Source organism: Anabrus simplex, chromosome 1 (genome assembly GCF_040414725.1).
Source record: "Anabrus simplex isolate iqAnaSimp1 chromosome 1, ASM4041472v1, whole genome shotgun sequence".
NCBI lineage: Eukaryota > Metazoa > Arthropoda > Insecta > Orthoptera > Tettigoniidae > Anabrus > Anabrus simplex.
In genome coordinates, this window is record NC_090265.1 from 1,363,817,824 (window position 1) to 1,363,842,320 (window position 24,497).

General features: G+C 40.0%; 1 protein-coding gene across 1 annotated transcript in view; it reads left to right on the plus strand.

Moving 5' to 3' along the window:
- LOC136859064 (uncharacterized) overlaps positions 1–24,497 on the plus strand; it is a 792,234-nt gene that overhangs the window by 343,049 nt on the left and 424,688 nt on the right. The window contains exons 29-31 of the mRNA XM_068225768.1: positions 4,748–4,820; positions 8,958–9,277; positions 17,886–18,026. Of these exons, the coding sequence (XP_068081869.1) occupies positions 4,748–4,820; positions 8,958–9,277; positions 17,886–18,026 (534 nt within the window). The remainder of the gene's footprint in view (positions 1–4,747; positions 4,821–8,957; positions 9,278–17,885; positions 18,027–24,497) is intronic.

Below are 24,497 nucleotides of genomic sequence, written 5' to 3' on the forward strand. Positions count from 1 at the left end.
TTGCATCATTCACTCCCCCAGACATGGCATGAGAAGTAACCGGCAACTCGACTGAGACTCGCACTCTATTATTATTATTATTATTATTATTATTATTATTATTATTATTTACAATCTTCTTCCATCTGTCTCACACACTGCGTCACATGCCATTCTACCTCAATACTGAATACTAGCGTTGTCCTTTAAATTCGATGATCCTGTAAAACCACGAACAAACCACGAGGACTTCCGGCACAATATTGGTACCAACTACACATTACACTTAAACAGTAGACCTGGCCATGACTCGTCTAGAGGCTCTCTACGGTCTGGCGTGCACCTGTGCAACTCGAGCGAGTTGGCTGCGTTGTACGAGTCCCATAGCTGTGAGTTAGCATTTGAGTTTGAACCCCACTGTCAGCAGCTCTGAAGAAGGATTTTCCGTGGTTTTTTATTTTCACACCAGGGAAATGCTGGTGTGTACGTTAAGGCCACAGTCACTTCATTCTTAGTCCTAACCCTGTCCTATCCCATTTTCGCCATAAAACTTGTTAGGTTCGGTGCGACGTAAAAACAATTGCAAATAAGTTGGAGGTGGGATATATTTTCTTTGTAATCTAAATCAATCACTACTGATCTGCATTTAGGGCAGTCGCCCAGGTGGCAGATTCCCTATCTGTTGTTTTCCTAGCCTTTTCTTACATGATTGCACAGAAATTGGAAGTACCGTAATCTCCAATTTTCCTTTCCAATTTCGTTCCAGAAACACTCCATAATAATTCATTTGCAATTGCCAGAAGCGTTTGTGTTAGGCCTCGCCAGCAGGTAGTTTCCGATACTTTGACACTATAATTCGGGTTTCATCAAATTAGCTAAAATCAAGTTACGTAGATTAGTTCGAAATATACTATCCATGCTGGAGTACTCTAGAATTTTTACACCTGTGAGTCGCTTCTTTATGGCAAACAGCAAGGTGACGCCTCAGGAAGGTAACAAAGCCAAGATATATTGTGGCCTAGTAAGTGGTCCTGAGAGTCGGGATACCAGTTGCTATGGAATGGGAGTGGGCATCTAGGACATATTCTGAGTCGTGGCCCTCCTTGTGCTCAGGCGGCTAGGACTATACAATTCACCGGTGGTCCATAACCCGTTAGAGGAGAGATCCTCACTTGGACTATGTGCAAGTAGGGCAGCATCCTGCTTCATGAATTTACCGAGCTCAGAACACTTTAAGCAAGCCTCGGACCTATGGGAGTAATGGAGTCCCACTCCCATTTGACAGGCGAGGGACTCCTTGGAAACAACTTGGCGAACGAAATGGAATTCGATGGGGAGCTATCAATATTAATGGGGCTTATGGAAGAAAGAAGGTAGAACTTGCTGAGTCAGCAAAGAGAATGCATCTGGATATGCTAGGAGTAAGTGATATTCGGGTAAGGGGAGATAAGGAGGAAGAGATAGGAGATTATAAAGTGTACTTGACGGGTGTTAGAAAGGGAAGGGCAGAGACTGGGGTAGGGCTCTTTATCAGGAATACCATTGCACGCAACATAGTTTCTGTTAGGCACGTAAGTGAGCGAATGATGTGGGTAGATTTGTCAGTGGGAGGAATTAGGACAAGAATTGTGTCCGTGTATTCACCATGTGAGGGTGCAGATGAGGATGAAGTTGACAAGTTTTATGAAGCATTGAGTGACATCGTGGTCAGGGTCAACAGCAAGGATAGAATAGTGCTAATGGGCGATTTCAATGTGAGAGTTGGGAATAGAACTGAAGGATACGAAAGGGTGATTGGTAAATGTGGGGAAGATATGGAAGCTAATGGGAATGGGAAGCGTTTGCTGGACTTCTGTGCTAGTATGGGTTTAGCTGTTACAAATGCATTCTTCAAGCATAAGGCTATTCACCGCTACGCAAGGGAGGCTAGGGGTACCAGATCCATAATAGACTATATCTTAACAGACTTTGAATTCAGGAAATCGTTTAGGAATGTACGAGTTTTTCGGGGATTTTTCGATGATACAGACCATTATCTGATCTGTAGTGAACTAAGTATCTCTAGGCCTAGGGTAGAGAAAGTGAAATCTGTCTGCAAACGAATAAGGGTAGAAAATCTCCAGGATGAGGAAATTAGACAGAAGTACATGGATATGATTAGTGAGAAGTTTCGAACAGTAGACAGTAAGCAGGTTCAGGATATAGAAAGTGAATGGGTGGCATACAGGGATGCTGTAGTAGAAACAGCAAGGGAATGCCTAGGAACAACTGTGTGTAAAGATGGGAAAAGGCGAACATCTTGGTGGAATGATGAAGTGAGAGCAGCCTGTAAACGTAAAAAGAAGGCTTATCAGAAATGGCTCCAAACAAGGGCCGAGGCAGACAAGGATTTGTACGTAGTTGAAAGAAACAGAGCGAAACAAATAGTTGTTGAATCCAAAAAGAAGTCATGGGAAGATTTTGGTAATAACCTGGAAAGGCTAGGTCAAGCAGCAGGGAAACCTTTCTGGACAGTAATAAAGAATCTTAGGAAGGGAGTGAAAAAGGAAATGAACAGTGTTTTGAGTAATTCAGGTGAACTCATAACAGATCCCAGGGAATCACTGGAGAGGTGGAGGGAATATTTTGAACATCTTCTCAATGTAAAAGGAAATCGTCATGGTGGTGTTGCAAACAGTCAAGCTCATGGGGAGGAGGAAAATGATGTTGGTGAAATTATGCTTGAGGAAGTGGAAAGGATAGTAAATAAACTCCATTGTCATAAGGCAGCAGGAATAGATGAAATTAGACCTGAAATGGTGAAGTATAGTGGGAAGGCAGGGATGAAATGGCTTCATAGAGTAGTAAAATTAGCGTGGAGTGTTGGTAAGGTACCTTCAGATTGGACAAAAGCAGTAATTGTACCTATCTATAAGCAGGGGAACAGGAAGGATTGCAACAACTATCGAGGTATCTCACTGATTAGTATACCAGGCAAAGTATTCACAGGCATCTTGGAAGGGAGGGTGCGATCAGTCGTTGAGAGGAAGTTGGATGAAAACCAGTGTGGTTTCAGACCACAGAGAGGCTGTCAGGATCAGATTTTCAGTATGCGCCAGGTAATTGAAAAATGCTACGAGAGGAATAGGCAGTTGTGTTTATGTTTCGTAGATCTAGAGAAAGCATATGACAGGGTACCGAGGGAAAAGATGTTCGCTATACTGGGGGACTATGGAATTACAGGTAGATTATTAAAATCAATCAAAGGCATTTATGTGGACAATTGGGCTTCAGTGAGAATTGATGGTAGAATGAGTTCTTGGTTCAGGGTACTTACAGGAGTTAGACAAGGCTGTAATCTTTCACCTTTGCTGTTTGTAGTTTACATGGATCATATGCTGAAAGGTATAAAATGGCAGGGAGGGATTCAGTTAGGTGGAAATGTAGTAAGCAGCCTGGCCTATGCTGACGACTTGGTCTTAATGGCAGACTGTGCCGAAAGCCTGCAGTCTAACATCTTGGAACTTGAAAATAGGTGCAATGAGTATGGTATGAAAATTAGCCTCTCGAAGACTAAATTGATGTCAGTAGGTAAGAAATCCAACAGAATTGAATGTCAGATTGGTGATACAAGGCTAGTACAGGTCGATAATTTCAAGTATTTAGGTTGTGTGTTTTCCCAGGATGGTAATATAGTAAGTGAGATTGAATCAAGGTGTAGTAAAGCTAATGCAGTGAGCTCGCAGTTGCGATCAACAGTATTCTGTAAGAAGGAAGTCAGCTCCCAGACAAAACTATCTTTACATCGGTCTGTTTTCAGACCAACTTTGCTTTATGGGAGAGAAAGCTGGGTGGACTCAGGATATCTTATTCATAAGTTAGAAGTAACAGACATGAAAGTAGCAAGAATGATTGCTGGTACAAACAGGTGGGAACAATGGCAGGAGGGAACTCGGAATGAGGAGATAAAGGCTAATTTAGGAATGAACTCGATGGATGAAGCTGTACGCATAAACCGGCTTCGGTGGTGGGGTCATGTGAGGCGAATGGAGGAGGATAGGTTACCTAGGAAAATAATGGACTCTCTTATGGAGGGTAAGAGAAGTAGAGGGAGACCAAGACGACGATGGTTAGACTCTGTTTCTAACGATTTAAAGATAAGAGGTATAGAACTAAATGAGGCCACAACACTAGTTGCAAATCGAGGATTGTGGCGACGTTTAGTAAATTCTCAGAGGCTTGCAGACTGAACGCTGAAAGGCATAACAGTCTATAATGATAATGTATGTATGTATGTATGTATGTAATTGACTGCTGCTAAGACAGCAATTGTGCATCCAAGCCTGCATCTGATGACGCAAGAGCAGCTGTCATTCCCTAGTAACTCTCAGAATATAGGAAATGGTGGGCGTATGCGAGACCTTTCCATACTTCAATTCACGGACAATCTCTGTTGATGAGCGCGCATCCTGTAACAAGGTTCTACGTTGGGCCGGACCAGAAACAACTAATCGTGTACGCCTGCTACATTAAGCAAAAGTCGAGTAGCGTGGTGGTAGCTTTCGCAGTATTCAACGTTGAGTGGACCTGTACCGCTTGCTAGAGGTAATGTAACACGGTGCGCAATTTCTTTTTTTCACTATGGGTAAACTGTAAATAACGAACTAGTAGTGAAGTGGGCCATTCGTCTTGGCTGACCATCGCCCCCTTCGTTTTGCCATAGAGTAGAGCTCACCCCCTTATAATATAATCATCTCAAGTAATTTGTTGAAATTTATCTCATTTTCAGTATGGATACCGACTTCCAAACGGTTACATTCTGCGCTGCTGTGCGTTATGGTGGATCGCCATCATGGGACTTGGTAAAAAATGAGTATGTAAACGCTGTTGATGACGACGAACGTATACAAATTCTTTACACCCTGGGATGCACCTCCGACTGGAAATTGCGGCAAAGGTGAAGTATAATTTATCAATAGAAGACACCTTCACATTCGAACAAAGCTGAAAAAATTCATTCATGCCATTTTCCTTTGAATGCAATATTATGATAGCCGTTTATTCCAAAAGTCTACAGTTGCTGTCTTGGGGGCTTCTTTTAGTCGCTTTTCGCCGTCTCGTAATCCAGCTGAGATTGCATCACCTGCATTCTTTGTCTCTATACGTGACGAGACGAGAAAAAACATTCGGTGATTACTAGGGCTCGGAAGTTGAGGAAAAATCATTTTATCTCGAGCGTCCGAAGACGATGCCCAACATATTGTACCGGTAAAAGAGCCCGACTCTCAGATTATATTTTAAAGTAAGCAAGTATATAGTTCTCAGGGCAAAAACTGGGTGACTAGTAGCTAGGGCTCGGTACAGGAGGTAGGGTCCTATCTACAAGAAAACTTTGACTTTGACTGAACATGAGTTTATTCATATAAGACATGAAATTGCACATCACCTCCAGGTAGATATAAGTTGTCTTCCACATAGTCCTATAATATGGCTCGGATTCTCCAGTTCACCAAGCCGGACAGGTTGGGTCACGCTCCAGAAGATTTCAGGGACTCCGTACAGAAGCGGCTGGACTGTCTGGTTTGGTAGAAGGTAGAGATGCCTCAAACTTTCGAGGCCCAGGTTGAACCTCGATGATCCTGGTGATGTTGCAGATAATCATTTACGCCCTCAGTCCAATGTGAATGAGAGGGTTGATGTGTCCAAGGTCACTCGCAGTACTGATAAATCTGAGTTCATAAAAACCTTGGGTGATTAACCTATTAGCGAAGTCACTGGTTATTATTCATCAAGACTTTCAAAATTTAACACTCGTAAAATGATATGTCTCTGTATACGAGGATTATAATTTTAGAGTTCACCACTAGCAAAAGTATTCGTCTCTGAATAAATACTGGCAAAAAAACCACAAGTCCCTTCTCATGAAACTATGACCAAATTTAAAGTTCACCACTGGCGAAGGTACAAGTCTTTGAATGAACACGGACGAAAAACGTAAGTCCATCCACATGAAAATCTGAATAGATTTAAAGTTCATCACTGACGAAATTTATAAGTCTTTGAATCAACACTGGCGAATGTACAAGTCTTTGAATGAACATGGACGAAAAACACAAGTTCATCCACATGAATAAATTTATAGTCTATCACTGGTAAGGTATCCAAGTCTTTGAATAAACACAGGTGAGATCCTAAATTTATGTTTTAAAGACGTTGAATGAAGTTAGAGTTCATCACCGGCAAATTTTATAAGTCTTTGAACCAGTACCAGCAAAATCACAAATTTATGCTTACGGGAACTTAAAGCACATTCAGAGATCATCACTAGCAAAGTTTATAAATCACAGTTTATTAGAGGAATGAGTCTCTTAACACTCGCAAATATTGCAGGTTCAATTTATGAAGAATTCGTTCTTTAACACACGTAAATAATACAAGTCCATTTATGAATTTAGCACACGTAAATAATACAAGTCCATTTCATGAATAATTGGAAAAATTCCAATCTCGAACACCCGTAAATATTGTAAGTTCAATTATGAAGACTTAGAAAATGTTCTTTAACACTCGAAATATTGCAAGTCCACTTGAGAATACTTGGAAGAATTCGTTCTCCCACACTCGAAGAAAATACAAGTTCACTTTATGAATACTTAGAACATTACAGAGTTCCTCGTCGAGACTATCACTGCACGACGATAGTAGCAGCGAGAGTGTCCACGCTGACTACTCAGCTGTAACTGAGTGAACAGGCTACAGTGGGCCCTCCTTTTATTCGATCCGGGACGTCTACGTCACAATACGGCTTGACTGAATATCTCCTGAATCCCTCGATGGATTTACTTGAAACTCGAGCATTGCGACGTTCAGGTGATCCCAAACAAGATGACATATCGCTCAAGCCGCTAGCATAATTATTACGGGAGTTACAAAATTTTCCCCGTCGAACAATCTGGAAGATGTGACGTGGAATCTAGAATATACGAGTCCAGGCTGGGAACACGTGGTGTGATGGGCGGGCGGTCTAGCTAGCCCCTGTGGCTACGTCACAGCTCACAGCTGTCCTTCACTCGCTTGCTTGCCCCGCTGACGGTAAACAAACCAGGCGTGCTCAGAACATCACGCGTGATAATTAAATGTCATTTATACTCAAAAAATACTCACGTACAGGTCGTAACCGGTACAATATGTTCATTCTGGGTCAGCGTAGGCGAGAAATTGGTGGGTTTTATTTGTCCTAGTTTTTTGCCCTTTTCGGCATTTTTGGCTTGTCACGCATGTTTCTCATTTATTTTAAAACATTTTATAACAAGAAACTTCGAATTGTCTTCTCAGATTCAAAAGACGCTTACAGACACTTGAAGCGCGCCTGCACTATGATTCGAAGTATCTTATTGGTATGTGATTTTCTGTTTCAACATTGGTTGTTCCCTCCCCGTCCGTCCTGTTCCTTCCTCTTCCCTTCTCAAGCGTAGTCTTGGTGGCTGGTTGTGTCCAGCGTTTGAGTCTCATTATTTATTTGTTGCTCTATCTGAGCATCTACTTTGGGGTTCCTTTCGAACCCGAGGCTGCTGGGCTGCGAGCATCGGAGTGTAAGTCGTGAGTGTATGTTGCATGTGTATATTGAGTGAAAGTTGAATGCTTGTGGCAGCGAATGGGCGTGTAACTGTGTAAGAGTTGTGCTTCTGTGTGTGCTGTGCTGTGCTGTGCTGTGTGGATGTGCCGGGCTCGTAGCCCAGAGACCTGTGGGCCAGTTGAAGGCCGTTCCATTCTCGTAATATGTATTACTTTAATGTTACATTCTGGTAATACTTGTATTTCTTTTATATTATCTTTTGGTAATAGATTTTCTATTATCTGTTGATGAATGTACGAGGCCAATATAAGTTTATTGGTCTATTATTGGGAGGGTGCTTCAGTTACGATATTGTATATATTTTGTGACCTTTGAATAAATGACAGATGAATTTACGGATGGAAAACTCCCTAACCTCGGCCCGCCTCGCTTCCCCTCTGGGTAGGTTCCGTTTCCCTCGGCCCTAATGTTAGCACCTTCTCAGGCTTATTAGTCCTTTACTAGCCTTTTATTAGGTTATAACGGCTTTTATTGCAACTTCATCCTTTGGACTACACTTTCAGTAAGGGTAAGGGCGTATTCTTTTTTTTTGTCTTTTTTTTGCTAGTTGCTTTACGTCGCACCGACACAGATAGGTCTTATGGCGACAATGGGACAGGGAAGGGCTAGGAGTGGGAAGGAAGCGGCCGTGGCCTTAATTAAGGTACAGCCCCAGCATTTGCCTGGTGTGAAAATGGGAAACCACGGAAAACCATTTTTAGGGCTGCCGACAGTGGGGTTCGAACCTACTATCTCCCGAATACTGGATTCCGGCCGCACTTAAGCGACTGCAGCTATCGAGCTCGGTAGGGTGTATTCTGCCCGAAAGCAGGTCCAAACCTCCGCAGAGGTGTGTCTGAGCCGGAGTTTACGTGCGGTAGGGTGGCCAGTTCCTTTCCGCTCCTCCATTCCCTTAACCCCTCCCCCCGCAACAACGCGCGGCGTGCTGTGTGTGACAAGGAGCTGGGCAAGAAGAAGAAAGTACAGTGTGGACTATGTGAAAAATGGGCTCACGGTAAATGTAGTGAAATGAACAATGGCAAGTGTTGTGGGGCAAGTACGAGTCAAAAGCAGTGCTATTCTATTGAGGACGTGGTAAAGTTGCTACTAGAGCTGCAAAGTGAAATAAGGGAACTCAGATCTGAGCAAATGAAGAGAGAGTGTGAGCTAGGGAAGTCTATAGATCTCTGCCATGAAAAGACAGACAGCAACACTAAGTCTATTGCTGAGCAAGACGACCTTATTAGGAAAATTAGTGAACAGGAGGAAGCAATCCGGGTCGAGAATTCTAATCTCAGAGCTCAGTTGAAAAGTTTCGGTACTCGATTAACAGAGTCTGAACAATATTCTCGCAGGAACACACTTGAAATATTTGGTGTTCCAGAGAAAGCCAACGAAAGACGTGCTGGAGACTCTACAGGGCATAGGGAGAGCTCTGGACCTTCAAATAGAAGAACATATGATTGATGCCTGTCACCGGTTACCTAGACTACCCGGCCAGTCTCACAGTGGGATCATCGTGAAGTTTGTTCGAAGTTCCGACAAGGAGAACTTCATGCAGAGAAGGCGAGTTAAATACAACTTATCAACACGACACCTAGGACTTCCGGACGACAACATCATTTATATGAACGAAAGCCTGGCGCCGGAGAAGAGGAAGCTGTTAGCACTCACTCGCAGATTCAAGACGGAGCACAACTACAGGTATCTATGGGTAAGAAATGGAATCATACGACTAAGAAAGAGTGAAGGTTCAAAGATATGTGTAATTAATGAAACTGATGACTTGAATAAGTTGAATTAGAAATGCCAGGTATGAATTCAGTTATGTTTCATGTCCTTTGTATTGTCTGTAGTATTAGGAAAGTGAGTGTACTCCGAGTCAGGTATGTTCAGAGAGCAGCGGGCCTAATCTTCTTTACTTTCACTTTGCAAGGGCTTCTATTCAAAGTTACCGGCATTCCTCCCTGCATTACTTGAAGAATTCTCTCTAAGTAAGTCATTAAACGTGTATTACCAAAACTGTAGAGGTCTAAGGACCAAGCTTGATTTATTTTATACAAACTTATTAGGTGAGAACTTCGATCTGTTGGCTTTGACGGAGAGCTGGCTAAATTATTCTATTAGCAATTATGAGCTCTTTGATCAGAGATATAATGTATTTCGATGCGATCGTAATAACATATCTACAGGTAAAGAACTTGGCGGAGGTGTTGTACTGGCTGTCAGCAACAAATATAAGGCCTCACAGGTTGACATAGATGTTTCGGCTGTGCATGTATGTGTTAAACTTCTGAGGGAAAATCTTGATAGTATCTTTATTTGTGTGGTATACTTTCCGCCTAGTACTAAACCGGCTGCATATAATGAATTTTACGAAGGTATTGAAGCCAGTCCTATTTTAAATAGTAAACAGTTAGTAATATTAGGAGACTTTAATTTACCACAAATTATTGAAGAAAACTATATAACGTGTACATCCGTACGCATGAATAATTTCTTACAATTCATGGGATTAAGAAATGTTAACGGCGTTGTTAATAACAATGGCAGAATGCTTGACCTAGTATTGTCGAATATCACTCACATTACTGTCGACCAAAACTTTCATCCTCTCGTACCAGAGGACAAACATCATCCGGCCTTAAACATTACTTTTTGTTACCAAAAGAAGGGAGAAAAATGTAATGATGCGGGAAATAAAATTGTATACAATTATAACAAGGCAGATTTTGAATTGTTATACAGAGGACTTTCACACATAGATTGGAGCTTTCTGGAAAATTACACTGATGTTAACCAGGCACTAGATATATTTTATTCTAAATTTTATTCTGTTTTAAATGTCTGTGTTCCGGCAACCGTCAGGAAAAAGAAACGATACCCTTGCTGGTTTACGCAAGAGATAATAAGAAATATTAGGCGGAAAGCATACCATCACAGGAAAATGCGCGAAGGGCAGAAAAATCAGACTTCCCATTTTTTGAAATTCAAAGAATTGAGAAGAAGTGTTAAGAAAGATATAAGCATCGCGTATAAAGCCTATATCGGGCAGGTAGAGCACGAAATAGGCGTAGATACAAAGAACTTTTGGGCATTCGTTAAAAGTAAGCAAAGGAACCCCTATGTCAGTGTAATGAAATACAATGGAAAAGAACTAATAAGCGACAAATCTGTTGCTGACAGTTTTGCAGGCTATTTCTCATCTGTATACTCAGAGAAACGGGCGCGGTATGATTTACCGAAATATGAGAATACGGAAATAGATCCATTGATGAATGTACTAAATGTTAATGAAATTAGTACTACCGAAATTCAAAACGCAATACGCAAGATGAAACCTAAAAAAGCCGCAGGCCCAGATCTAATCCCTCCGTATGTAATTAAAGGCTGTGGAGATATTTTATTACACCCTCTCTCAATTATTTTTAACATTTCGCTAAAAACTGGAACTTTTCCTACAAAGTGGAAGACAACGCGAGTTAGTCCGCTTCACAAATCCGGGGATAGGTAAGTAATTAATAACTACAGACCCGTTGCAATTTCTTCCGCATTAGCAAAAGTCTACGAACAAACCCTATATCGGCATCTGTTCGAACATGTAGAAATTATCATCAGTGACACCCAACATGCCTTCAGACCGGGGAAATCGACAACGACAAATTTGTTGGAGTTCACTCATGAAGTGTCGGCAGCCATGGATACAGGAGGCCAAGTGGATGTAGTTTTCAGAGATTTTAGAAAAGCATTCGATAAAGTTGATCACGATGTACTTTTAAATAAATTAGCTTCTTATGGACTCTCTCACAGCTTAATAAAATTATTTGCATCATATCTCTCTGATAGACAACAATTTGTGTCTTATAAAGGATTTGAATCTGAGTATTACAATACTCGATCTGGTGTCCCACAGGGCTCAAATCTTGGACCATTACTCTTCTTACTCCTTATCAATGATCTTCCTAAATGCGTACAGTATTCAAACATATTGCTATTCGCAGACGGTGTAAAAAATTTCAGAACCATTCGTTCACAGGTGGACTGTAGATTTCTTCAGAAAGACCTCAATAGCATATCACATTGGAGCGTTATTAACAAGTTAGATTTTAACATTAACAAGTGTCATGTAATGGTATTTTCCAGGAATAAAAATAAAATTAGTCACTCATATAATATTTTGAATACTAATCTGTCATAAGTGAATTTTATCAAGGATCTTGGCGTGCATTTTGACGCTAAATTGACGTTCTCTCTGCACATAAACGAAGTAGTTGCAGATGCTTACAGAATATTAGGATTTATTAAGAGATGCACACGTGACTTCACAAATCCCGAGGCAATAAAGCTATTATACAACTCCTTTGTAAGAAGTCGGCTGGAATATGCACCAACCATTTGGAATCCCACCTTTAAACTATATGAAAACAAAGTTGAAATGGTGCAAAACAAATTTCTTAGATACCTTACGTACAAAATAACTAATAATTATCCTAAATTTGATTCGTATGATGACTTAATGAAACAACTTGGCTATAAGTCCTTAGCAAAAAGACGAGTAATTGCAGTTCTTCTATTTGTCTACAAATTATTTAACAATATTATTGGTAGCTCTAACTTGCTCTCTCTGTTCAACTTGTCTGTCCCTAATCCATCTACACGCCCGAAATATGTTACTTTCTACTGCTCTAGATCAAGAACCCAACAACATAGTAATTCACCAGTGTTAAACTCAATGAAAATATTTAATAAATATAGCAATGAGTATATAATAGATATATTTGCAACTACATACACATCCATAGTAAAACAATGTAAACAAATAACTTAATTGTTTTCTGTTCTAAGTTAAAATCCCACTTTGCTGATTCCCATTGTTAGCCTCATAACTTTAGTTAATATTCTAGTTTCTAGTTATACCATCTAGCTCATCATCATTATTATCTTCGATTGCATCACTACCATCATGTATAATTACAGTACTAATGCAGCTTTAAAGCAGTTCGTAAATAATTTTAATTGTAATATTTTAAATACCTTGTTATAATATGTGCATATGTAACTGAATATTTGTAATACTATGTTACTGAAGAAAAGTGTATTTTTTATTTCATTTATGACTTTATTTTACAAGGACTTTCATAAGAGGTATTATAATTTTAATTTAATATTTGTTTTTATCTAATGTAATAGTATATGTATATGTGTTTCACATCATTAGGTTTGTACCTGTCTGAAGCATAATAAATAAATAAATAAATAAATAAATAAATAAATAAATAAATAAATAAATAAATAAATAAATAAATAAATAAATAAATAAATAAATAAATAAATAAATAAATAAGATCTAGGCGGCCCCTCTCCCCGGTACGTCGGCGCACACGATTCCGGCGATCACTGCGGGCAAGACAGAAGCGCGATTCATCAATAAAGACGACCCTATGCCATTCGTCGACCCACGTCGATCTTTCTTGACACCAGGCCAGCCTTACACGTCGCTGTTGTGGGGTCAATGGAACACCTTCTGCAGGGACACTGGCTCGTAAGCCAGCTGCACGCAGGCGATTACCAACTGTTTGTTGTGTAACGTGGGGTGCCACGGCTGCTCGAATTTGCGCCGCTGTTGCAATGGGGTTCCATCCGGGCCATCCGAATGATGCGGCGATCCTCTCTCACAGTTGTCTGTCGCGCTGGGCCTGTGCCAGGTCTACGAGTATGGGTAACTACATTTGACCACTGCTGCCATACACGTTGTACCGTAGATGCCTGTCGGCCAACACGCGCAGTGACAGTCCTCAGCGATAATCCAGCCTCACACAGCCCAATTATCCGAGCCCTCTCAAACGGCGACAGTTGTTGATAGCGTGCTCTTCTCTGTCATCGAGACATGTTTGATGGCGAACACTTGACTGCACAGACTGCAAGTCAACTACGCTACACCAGAGTCCGTATACTGGAGTTGATTTCTCCGCGACAATCACGTGGGGAGACCTGTAGCAACAATCCAATGGGTCCGAAACTTTGATCGTTTACATACCTACATGGCATCGTTCCATATCTTGAAAATCAACACAAACGACCAATGCGTGCATGGTGTTGCAATTTCCATTTTATTAAGTGTATCTGCGGAGATCAACAGTTCGGTCCACCTGACTGTCTACTATAGCGGTGAACCTAAGCAGAAGTTGAAATGTGTTAGCGATCTGGCTTTCAACACTCGTAAGAGTGCATCGTGTGAATGCACCGATGTTACATTATAAATGCGTATTTTGTATTAATGGTAATTGCTTTCATCAATTTATAGGACACTCTCGCAAACATTGTCCTTTTTCACAATGTGCTATAGGTCGCACCGACACAGATGGGTCTTATGGTGACGATGGGGGTTGGAAAAGGCAAAGAGTGAAAACGAAGTGGCCGAGACCTCAATTAAGGTACAGCGCCTGCATTTGCCCGGTGTAAAAGTGAGAAACCACGATAAACCATCTTCAGGGCTACCGGCAATGAGATTCGAACTCACTATATCTCGAATTCAGTGACAGCTACAAGTGACCCGAAACCTACAGCCACCCGCTCGGTAAAGATTATCTTCGGACACTTCCACACTCTGATCATTCGTAACAGAGTTAGAGAAGTCACCAGACCTAACTGGTGTCCAAAATTAAAGTAGAAAGCACACTTATAAAGTGATCGAACATTTATTTTTCTATGCAATGACTACATTTTGCATAAATGACAAATAAGTGCTTTCCAAATATGGTCCTAATCGCATAACACCAATGAAACGAGCTCCATCAGCTAAATATGGCGTAAAACCATCGCTGGCAGTAATACAGTCCTGACAACGATGGGGTGTGCTGAAACTATGACCAGTCAATCTAATAATGAAGTATTAACTCCCATCATTCCTGAAAAGCAGCTCTTGAGTCCTGGAGCTTGAATACTAGATTCTGATGTGAAGTAACGTGTTTCCCTAGAGTATCTCAAACATTCCCCATCGGATTTAAGTTGGAAGAGCGGGCAGAGCAATTCGTACGAGCAACTGTTTCCAGGAAATTGGCAAACAACTGTGCTCGGTGATGATGAGCATCGTCTTCCGTCGGTAGGAAGTATTGGTGCACAGCATCTCGGAACAAGCAAACATGGAGTGCCAGGACCGCGTCACGATATTTGGTTCATTTCCACAACGTTAGAGGCCCAAAAATCCTGATTCTCTCAAGATGGAAATCCTTTGCTAATCCCTATGGAGACCGAATTAGGACACAGTCGTAGAGAGAATACTGTCCTCCGTTCATTTGTCTAGTTGATGGCTGCATTATAGAAGTCTGCAAACACACGTCAGAGATACACATATAGCAGATCTCCTACAAAAAAACATCTCTGCTTAACCCATCTGTATACAGTCTGCCTCGATGCAACTGTTTCAGTGGTTGATGTGACGTCCATTGCCGACTGCTGTGTAGTACTGTACCGTACCCAGGGGAAATAACCCTCTAGGACGATGCCTCCATTTCCTGATTAAACATCCGACTAACTCAGGGTTGGGCAGAGAACTGGGTAGATTGTCGACGGTAAGTCCAAATGTCGAAGTTTATCCCTTATCTCTGAGCATAAGACAGGAATAATGGAGGTTTATCTCGCATGAGAAACACTGATATGGGGTGAGATGAGTTTGTTACATAAAATAACCCCGAATCACACTACAACAAATAAAAATCCAAATAATAAAACGAATATGAAATTAGCATTGAAATAAAATAGAAATGAATATGGACCACAAGCGTTAATTACGCAAGTCAAATAAATGATAAAATGAAAGGTCCAAATTATGACCTTAAAATATTTATGCGTTTCAAAAGATAATTCCACGTTATTGTCCAATGTTCCTGTTCGTATGGAGTAGCATGATTTTAAGTATCAACATAATACGGATTGAAATTCAGGGTAGTTGTCACAATAGTTTTCTTTAAACGAGAAATAAGACAGAATAGGACATGATATGAACTACGAAAAATACTAGTGGCATTTCCCTACGCTATATTTACAATAATCACAACACAATTAAAATATCTCAAGTATTTGCATTGGATCAGGCAGGGGAAAACTTATATACTGCACTGACTGGACATGAAACGCGGTTCACCAAAGGATCTAGTAAGAACTACATTGACTACAAACATTCACTCAGCACTCGGCCTGTTCCCCATTAAACAACAAGACAACATATCAAAAACAACATGAAATTACTTAAAACACCATCCTGTAAGAGAAAACAAATAATATACTTTAATAAACAAGTGGAAGGCAATGAGCAACATTGCGTTCCTCTGCTGCATTTGCTCACCGGATAATGCCATTCATCTGTCAGATATTTCCTGCCTTGCAGTGGGCTGAAAAGAAATGTTAAAACTCAATACTGCTCTGGGGACTTTGTCACTGTTTCGACAAGATTGTATTACGGAAACAACATCTCACTTCGCACTGTCCATATAACCACGGCTGATAAGCTAACTTGTAGGTCGAGCTCGTATCTCAACAACTGCTCGGAGATTCACATACACAATCGTACATCTTGCCAGCATGCTACTATAATTCAACACACACATTATATTCACTGGCATGACGTTAATTTCACGTCAATTCTGATTCTCAGTAATCTCTCAGAATATAATTACAGACCTATTCTCGCTTCACACAATTCTTATAACGTCACCAGGCATGCAATCTGCCTGCATAGTTAACTTCATATCTAAGCATGCACTAAATTCTCTTGTATATCTTATAATCTCATCAGCCTTTCTCATTACAAATCAGGGTTCGATTCCCTCTCAAATCATTGTACAAAACAGTTTAAAACCCACATTAGAAGAATCTTTTCTAGTCAACGGTGCATATACAGCTCCACACGTGTCACAGCTCCTGAAATGCATGCATCATGCAGCCTATCTGTTACTAATCTTTCTAAATGGAAAAATGAAATTTAGACTCAATACCGCGAGTGTGTAACTTGGAACGTGGATGACTTTGGCAATCTAATCCTTCTATCTATATCATAAAAAGACATAGGAATAACCTTAAGCTAGGTAACATGCATAATTTACACCAATAAAAGCAAAATGAATCCTAACATCTCCCTCAATATCCCATCTAGCTAATCATAAAGTAAAATAAATATAGAGATATCATGCGATCCTCTGCTATCCATATTTACAGTACCACAAATGTAAAATGAACACATGCCGTCCGGCAAAAATTACATTAAAGAAAATCCCTACACTAAGCCTCACTAGTATTAATCGTAATTCATATAACATGCCATTTAATTTAAACATGCGTCTTATCTTGGCAACTCCCTGGACATCGGTAGCAGTTCACATCCCTGCTACGGTGGTGGTCTACTCCATCTTTAATACGTTTTCAACAAATGGAAACAATCTTTTTTCTTCTAAAGGCGGTGCCATCTTCTTGATGTTAGTTCCTGTACACTGCAACACACAAGATTCTGGTAAATACCTCTTCACCGCTCTCCGTGCACGTGCCGAATAAACTCTTTGTCAGCTGTGATTTATGCCAACGTTAATATAACAGCACAAACACACGTAAGATTCACTATACAAAAATTTTTAGGGTTTAAATACAGTCATTTAGAGCGGCTCGCGGTTCGATACGGAAAGTCCTTCGCGATATACGACTGACCCGAAAGTACAATGCGGATGAGCGTCTCTCACTCAATCACCAGTCTGCGGCTAACATTACCGACTGTTACTTTAGGATAAGAATTTGCGACATAGCACAATTGGCAATTTATAATTGCACCCAGTTTACGTAGAACTCTTCACAAATAAATGCACTGTTTTGGTCGGTACGATATTACACTGTTAGATTTCTGCCCACGTGGCAGCATTTGCTTTCTTAAATCATTCTGAGTGGCTCGGTGAAAATTCTGTGAAGCAGGATGCTACCCTTACTTACATATGCATATATAGTCACAGTGAAGATCTTACCTCTAACGGGTTAGGGACTACGGTGGACCGGTGGGTTGTATAGTCCTAGCCCCCAGGGGACACGGAGGGCCATGACTCAGAATTTGTCCAAGATGCCCACTCCTATTCCATAGCAACTGGTATCCCGACTCTCAGTACCACTTACTAATAGTTGTGACTACAGTAACCCACATCATGAAGCATTTAAGGTAAATGCATGGTTGACGCTTTAGTTAAAGTTGAGCAGCACTTGTCTAATAATGTTTTCACTTCTGTTTAATACCTATGTCTATATTTTCTATTATACCATTTTGGACTTTCTTTGCCAGGTTTCTCAATCTTGTACTGACAGAGGATTCTGGATTGAAACCTGACGATCGTCTGGTAGTGTTCTCAGCAGCCTGTAATGGGCGTGACCCCGGATCCTGCTTACACACTTTGGAGTTTTTAGCTTCTTACGTACACAAGCTGTAAGTATCCCGGTAAGCATTTTAAGTGCATTGTAATCCCTAGAACTGTCACATAGACAGATTATAAAACGTTGAAGAGAAAGGCTCTTACATCTCCCGTCGTAGTGCGTTATTAAAACGCGTGGCATTCTCTGGAATGATTTAATACATGAACTTTCTGTCATCATCATATCATCATTATCATCATTCACTCACGACCACTGAGGACCACTCTCAATCGAACAAAGTGACTTCATCTCTACCAATCTAGTCCTTCACTCCTTTGATTTTCAGTGACGCCTAACTCGTTTAGGTCCTTTTCTATCTCATTCCGCTATCGCATCCTTTGTTTATCATGGAGACACATTTTTGTGTTAGTTCCTCCTTCCCAGCCCTGGTATTGACTTTTCTTGCACGTCTGACACATGACCACGTTTTAATAATAATAATAATGATTATTTGAGGGGTAGATATTGCGCCGTTCCCCGTTGCTTTTCTCCACCACGACTAAGGGATTCAAGAATGGACTGGATGTCTTAGCTATTATACCGTCCTTTTCCATTTCTTGTATAATCTTCTTGACCTCAGGGAAATATTTCTCCGGAATACCATATAACATGCCCTTATATGGTGTCCAATCATTTACTAGAAGTTTATATTTAAAGTTCGGTACCTGCCCAGGTTTGTTTTTGAATAAGTCTGAATACTCTTGTAAAATTTCATGAAGTTCTGACTTCTCGACAGGTGATACCTTGGCATTAGCCACCGCTTCTGTGATGTAAGGTTTGTCTCCTTCATCCTCCATCGTCATCACCTTCTCTATGCTATCCATTATTTCTTCATGAATCATCTCTATCTCTTTTTCTTCCTTCCGACATGCTGGATGTTTTCCTGATAGATGTTTCCCTTCTTCTTCCTCTATTTCCATGCCACTCGTCATATTAGCTCCTTGATTGAGTTTAATTCTCTCCTGGGCACTCCCTATCTGTTCATTATATATAGGAAATCTGATTTCCTGCCGCTCCATATCTATCGTCATGCCGCTTATCGTCATAAAATCTATGCCTAATATAATGTTATGCCTGATCTTGTTCATGACGATAAATGGGTGTTCAAAATACCTACTTCCGATATTAATTTCAAGGTATGTCTGCAGGTTACACTCTACTGTTTTGTCCGGTATTATACCGCGAATCTTAATTTTTGATACAGGTATCGTTGGCAGTTTTGTTTTCCTATTTATTTCCAAGAATAATTCCTTAGATAGCACGCTGATGCTAGCGCCTGAATCAACGAGACAATGCACTCGTAGTCCGTTTACTCTTGCTACTATAATACGCAAATTGTATGCTTTCTTCATGGGGTCAGCTGATACATCTCTCGTTAATTCCTCCGGATCTATCTCCCAAGAATCTATTTGCGTTATGAAATAACTATGAATTTTGATATTTCCAGCGTCCTATATACTTTTTACCTCACCCTCTAATCTGAAATTGGCGGTTTTTTTGTTTACAGCTCGATTATTCTCTCTCCTACACTCGAATTCTTTAGTGTCAGGATTGAGTTTCGACGTCTCCTGCTTATTCCCTTTAAATCTCTGTAGTTCCAAGCTTTCTGCTCCTTCTACGTCCGCATTAATATCTTGGTCCCTTATGGCTCTTCCCCATTTACTCTTCTCGCTCTGACCTTCACTTGACTCTCTCATATATCTTCTGTTGTAATACTCTCTGCCTCTGTCATTTCTATTATCCTTTCTGTCATATCTAAATCTGCCCTTAAAATCATACCGTCTTCTTCCGTCTCTGGATGAATTTCTACAATGCATATAAGGCCTGTATCTTCTATTACCCGAATATGCTCCTTGTTCGTAAGAACTTCTCCTACAGACGCATCTCTCATCTTCTCTTCCTCTACCTTCTTGATCATTCCATTCTCTTTTCCTATTTATTCTTTTCCGTTCTTCTGAGATACTTTCGCCTTTTCCGGCATTAATACATTAATCGTTTCTTCTCCATGAGCACCTCTGCCTACCCTGTGCGAATATGGCATTGTAGTCATGTCTATCTGTCTCAAAGTGCTTTCCATATGTACTGCAGTGACCATATTATTGGCACCTAATAAACGTTGGACTTCCAAAAGAAATTGTCTCTGTATGGTCTTGATTGCTTCCAATTCGCTAGGCGGCGAATCAAGGTCCTGAAAACGGTGAAACTGATAAGAGAAATAATCACTGTATCCCGTTTGCCCGTTATTTGCATATTTCCTCGAGTATAGTTCCAAGCGAAGATTTTGCTGAATTTCTGGACTCCAAAAGCGCTGCAGAAAATCTGTCTTAAAGTCATTATAGTCGTGAAAAGTATACTTGAAGGCTTGAAACCAAAGACTAGGATTCGCGTCCAGGTATTTCTCCACAATCTTCAGTCTCTTTTCCTCGGGAATATTATGGTATTTAAAGTAATCGTCCATTTCCCTAAGGAAACGCTTGGGTGATATATTAGCAGTGTTATTGAAATGTTTCGGTCTATCCTCATAAGTTTTAATCACATTAATGATGGTTGGATTTCCACCATTTCCACCTTCAGTGCTCGTTTCACCATTGCCATGACTAGATTGAGCGATCAACGTGGGTGTAGCCTCCCTCTCATTTATCTGTAACTATCGTTTTTCGTCCATCACTACACGTTGACATCGGTGTCTTCCCTTGAACTTCCTCTCTGATTTCTCTCATCTGTACTTGTATCTGTTTTAGCCCTTCTTCAGACTTGGACATTCTTTGATCTATTTCCTCTTTATTATGATTAATTTCCTCCCTTATCGTAGTAATTCTATTTCCAATCTGCTCACTAGCTTGCTTATATCTGTCTTCTATACCAGCATTCGTCGTTTGGATTTCATTGCTTAACTTGTCGATCTTTTCTTCACACTGTTTCCATTTCCCTTGTGAGTCAATATTCAACTGCTCCATATTATCAGTCAACTTCTTCATTTCGTTCTCTTTCAGACACTGGAGGCAATTGTTGTTCTCTATCATCTCTCTTTTAATGTCATTTATCTCTTCCTGAATTTCTTTATTCTTTTCCTCGATCCTATCACTCATTTCAACCCTCAATTCGTCCATGTTATTCCTGATTCTATCCATGTCCGATCCTATTTTCCTGATTTCCTCCTTCATTTCCTCCATCATTACTTTCTGTTTCTCCTCTTGTTCCCTAGTCATCTCTCTCATCTCTTCTTGATGTTTATTCATTCCCTCTCTCATCTCTTCTTGATGTTTATTCATTTCTTCAATTCGCTCTTGGTATTTATTTATTCTCTCCATCATTTCCTGTTGTTTCTCGTCCCGCTTTCTAGCTTCTTCATCACGCTTCCGGGCTTCTTCATCCCGCTCCCGGGCTTCTTCTTCTCGCTTTCTGGCTTCTTCTTGTCTCTCTTTCCTTGCTTCTTCATCACGCTTCCGGGCTTCTTCATCCCGCTTCCGGGCTTCTTCATCACGCTTCCGGGCTTCTTCCATCATCTGTTCCATCATCTTCTGGAACTTCTCTGCCAATCCTCCTTGCTCTGCTTTAACTTGCTTTACTGTTTCTTCAACTCTTTTCAATCGCTCCTCCTGTTCTTTCTGGCATTTCTCCTGCATCTCTTGATCTCTTTGAAACCCCTCCTGTTTCTCTTCCTGTTCTCTCTGATATTGTTCGAACTGCGCCTTCATTTAGCTTAACGTCGTCATATTGGCTTAAATGTTGCTTTTGAAATCTCTAATAGCCTAACCGTACTCTAATGCTCCCACTCTTTCAACACTCCAATCTCACAGTTACTCTGTACACAATAGTAGTATATGTATTCAACAAATAAATAGGCCTAACTACCCAAATTACGTACCCAAAGATGACCTTGCCTCCCATTATAGCCAAGAAGAATGAATATTCGTTCCATTAACTTCGATTCCAATTCCTGAGAACCCTCACTCTAAATCAATACTTGCAAGAAACTCAAAAATAATTTCTTAAATCTACTTCTTACAAACTACAACATTCCTTAACATACTACTGATATTAACACACTATTATTATTACTATTAATCTAGAAATAATTCTCAGTCCTTCAAATTCTGAGTTCACGAACTCGTCTCCTACTATCACATCTTGCTGATTTCCTTGCCTCGGTCAACTACTTCTTCTCCCTAATTCTGTTCCTTCTCTTACTGTATCATCTTCTCCTCCAATTTACCACTGTTAGGTCGGATGATAACTCTTTTATTCGATCCAAACCAAATTCTGCAATATTTCTATGTTCTCTCTCTAATTACCCGATCATTTTCCTATTATTTCTAGTATCCATTCCTCTGTTAAGTTACTCCGGTATTTTCTTTCGCTCTAATTTACCTTATAGTATCGTATTCCTCACGCGTAGTGACCTTTCTCCACTTGCAATCTTACTGTGTCAATTTCTAGTGATTAATGACTCTTTTTCTTGACGTCCCACGACGTTTTTCTCTTGACATACAACTGCGTTGTGTACCCAATTCTTAAATTTGACAACCATTTATTACATTCCCACGCTGTCTTTCTCTTGGATTGCAACACGTTGCGGCGCCAATTTAATATGCGCCGTTCCCCGTTCCCCGAGAGGACGCATAAGATCCAGGCTAGCTTAACTACGATTCTTCTGACTAACATAATTCTATCATTTGGGCTATGAGTTCCGAATATGAGAAAGACATACCATACGGAGCCTAAGAAATCTTAAATTACACATAGAAACAACTCTCATACGTTGCTTATTGAATTTCTTACGCTACCAAGATGTTGCAGCATTCATCCACTTAAATCTAAGTCTCTACGCTACGATACACATTGAAAGAACTGTTTAAGTTTTACTTATCTTATTTATTATATACTTGTTTGAATCCAAAGGTCGAACGTTATGCTATCCTCCCTAAAGAATTTCTAATAGAGGAAACTGCATGAACATCTGATTATTTCGCCCATCTCTAGCGAACATGGCCTTAATTTGTTAAGTCTATCTATTTCTTCTACCCGAATGCATAACCAACCATTTATTTCCTGTCTTAGCCTCTATTCATATCAACATTTCAATCAACACTTCCACATTTCTGGCGTAAGGAGAAATCGAAAAAATGTCAGTATCGGGTAAAAATATATGCAAGCGAAGTTCATCTTTAATCTGCCGGTAATCGACACGTCCGGCACTTACTATTCATTATATAAGGAATGCTATTTGAGTTAGTCATCCTTTAAAATGAATCTATTGAAATCTATTGCACTAAGTGCTTAAATCTTGATTGATCCAAAAATCACGGACAGAATGTAATATCCGGCAAATTATTGAAGTCCGTATAACCAATTATTTAACTGAACCTTATTATAATTCAGCTCGTAATTAACAGATTAAAAATCATAAGTCCAAAGATGTCGAACTCACCATCTTAGACTTTTAAAGAAATGATCAAATCGAAATAAAGTGAAAAATTAATAGACTGATCCAATTAAGTTAAATATGTTTGGGTAATTAAAACTTGTGAAATAGTTTAGAACATATTTGAGTAATTAAAGTTTGTATGGGTAATTAAAACATATCGGGATAATTAAAACTTATTTGGGTGCACCCTAGCAAAGAAAAATATTCACAATACACTATCTTACAAGCTAAAGGGTAGACTGAGGGCGGTTTCAAGATATTCAGGACGCATTTTAGGCCTAGAACCATATCTCATGAATTGGAATTCTCCTCTGTTACCTATGAAGTCTCTGTTAAATTACTGGCTCTTACTTGGAGCTCATATTAATCTGCGGACCTACAATTATTCCTATCTCTCACAACATATCAGTAGATACCTGTAAATGACAACTTGGGAGGATAGTTTCCTAATTTTTCTACAAATAACTGGTTACAATTCTGAGTATTCATGCTTCTTATTTCTCTTCTACTTCTGCGTGAATATTGATAAGTCCTCTTTTAAATTAATGTAATTTTTATAAATGGTTCAATAAATACCAGTAAGTTCCACATACTATTCTAAGATCCGAATCTTCTCATCATTTTAAGTTGAACATACGTGCGATATTATATATTCTAACGACTACTCTACTAGTCTCATCTGAAGTATACTAGCTAAGGTGGTCTGCATTGTGCGAAGACTCGACTATAAAATACAATTCATACATTTTCGGTCAATCATCAGTGATAGGATGTTGCCTAAGAAGTTACTACATTTCCTTTCGCCTGAGAATAGATCAGAATTAGAAAACATCTGTGACACAGTGCATGTGTTTAGTTCATCCTCCTAACTGAAACTTCGTTGGCACTACCAAGTACGTACGCTAACCAACAGGTGTCACTCAAATCCTACTTGAACTTTCTCATGCTTGCTCGTAAGAGAAATAGTACATATAAATGCTACATATTCACTTCCACTTAGTAAAAACTCAACTTGAAAACCATTAAGTCCACTACTACATCACCGTGCTCAAACTC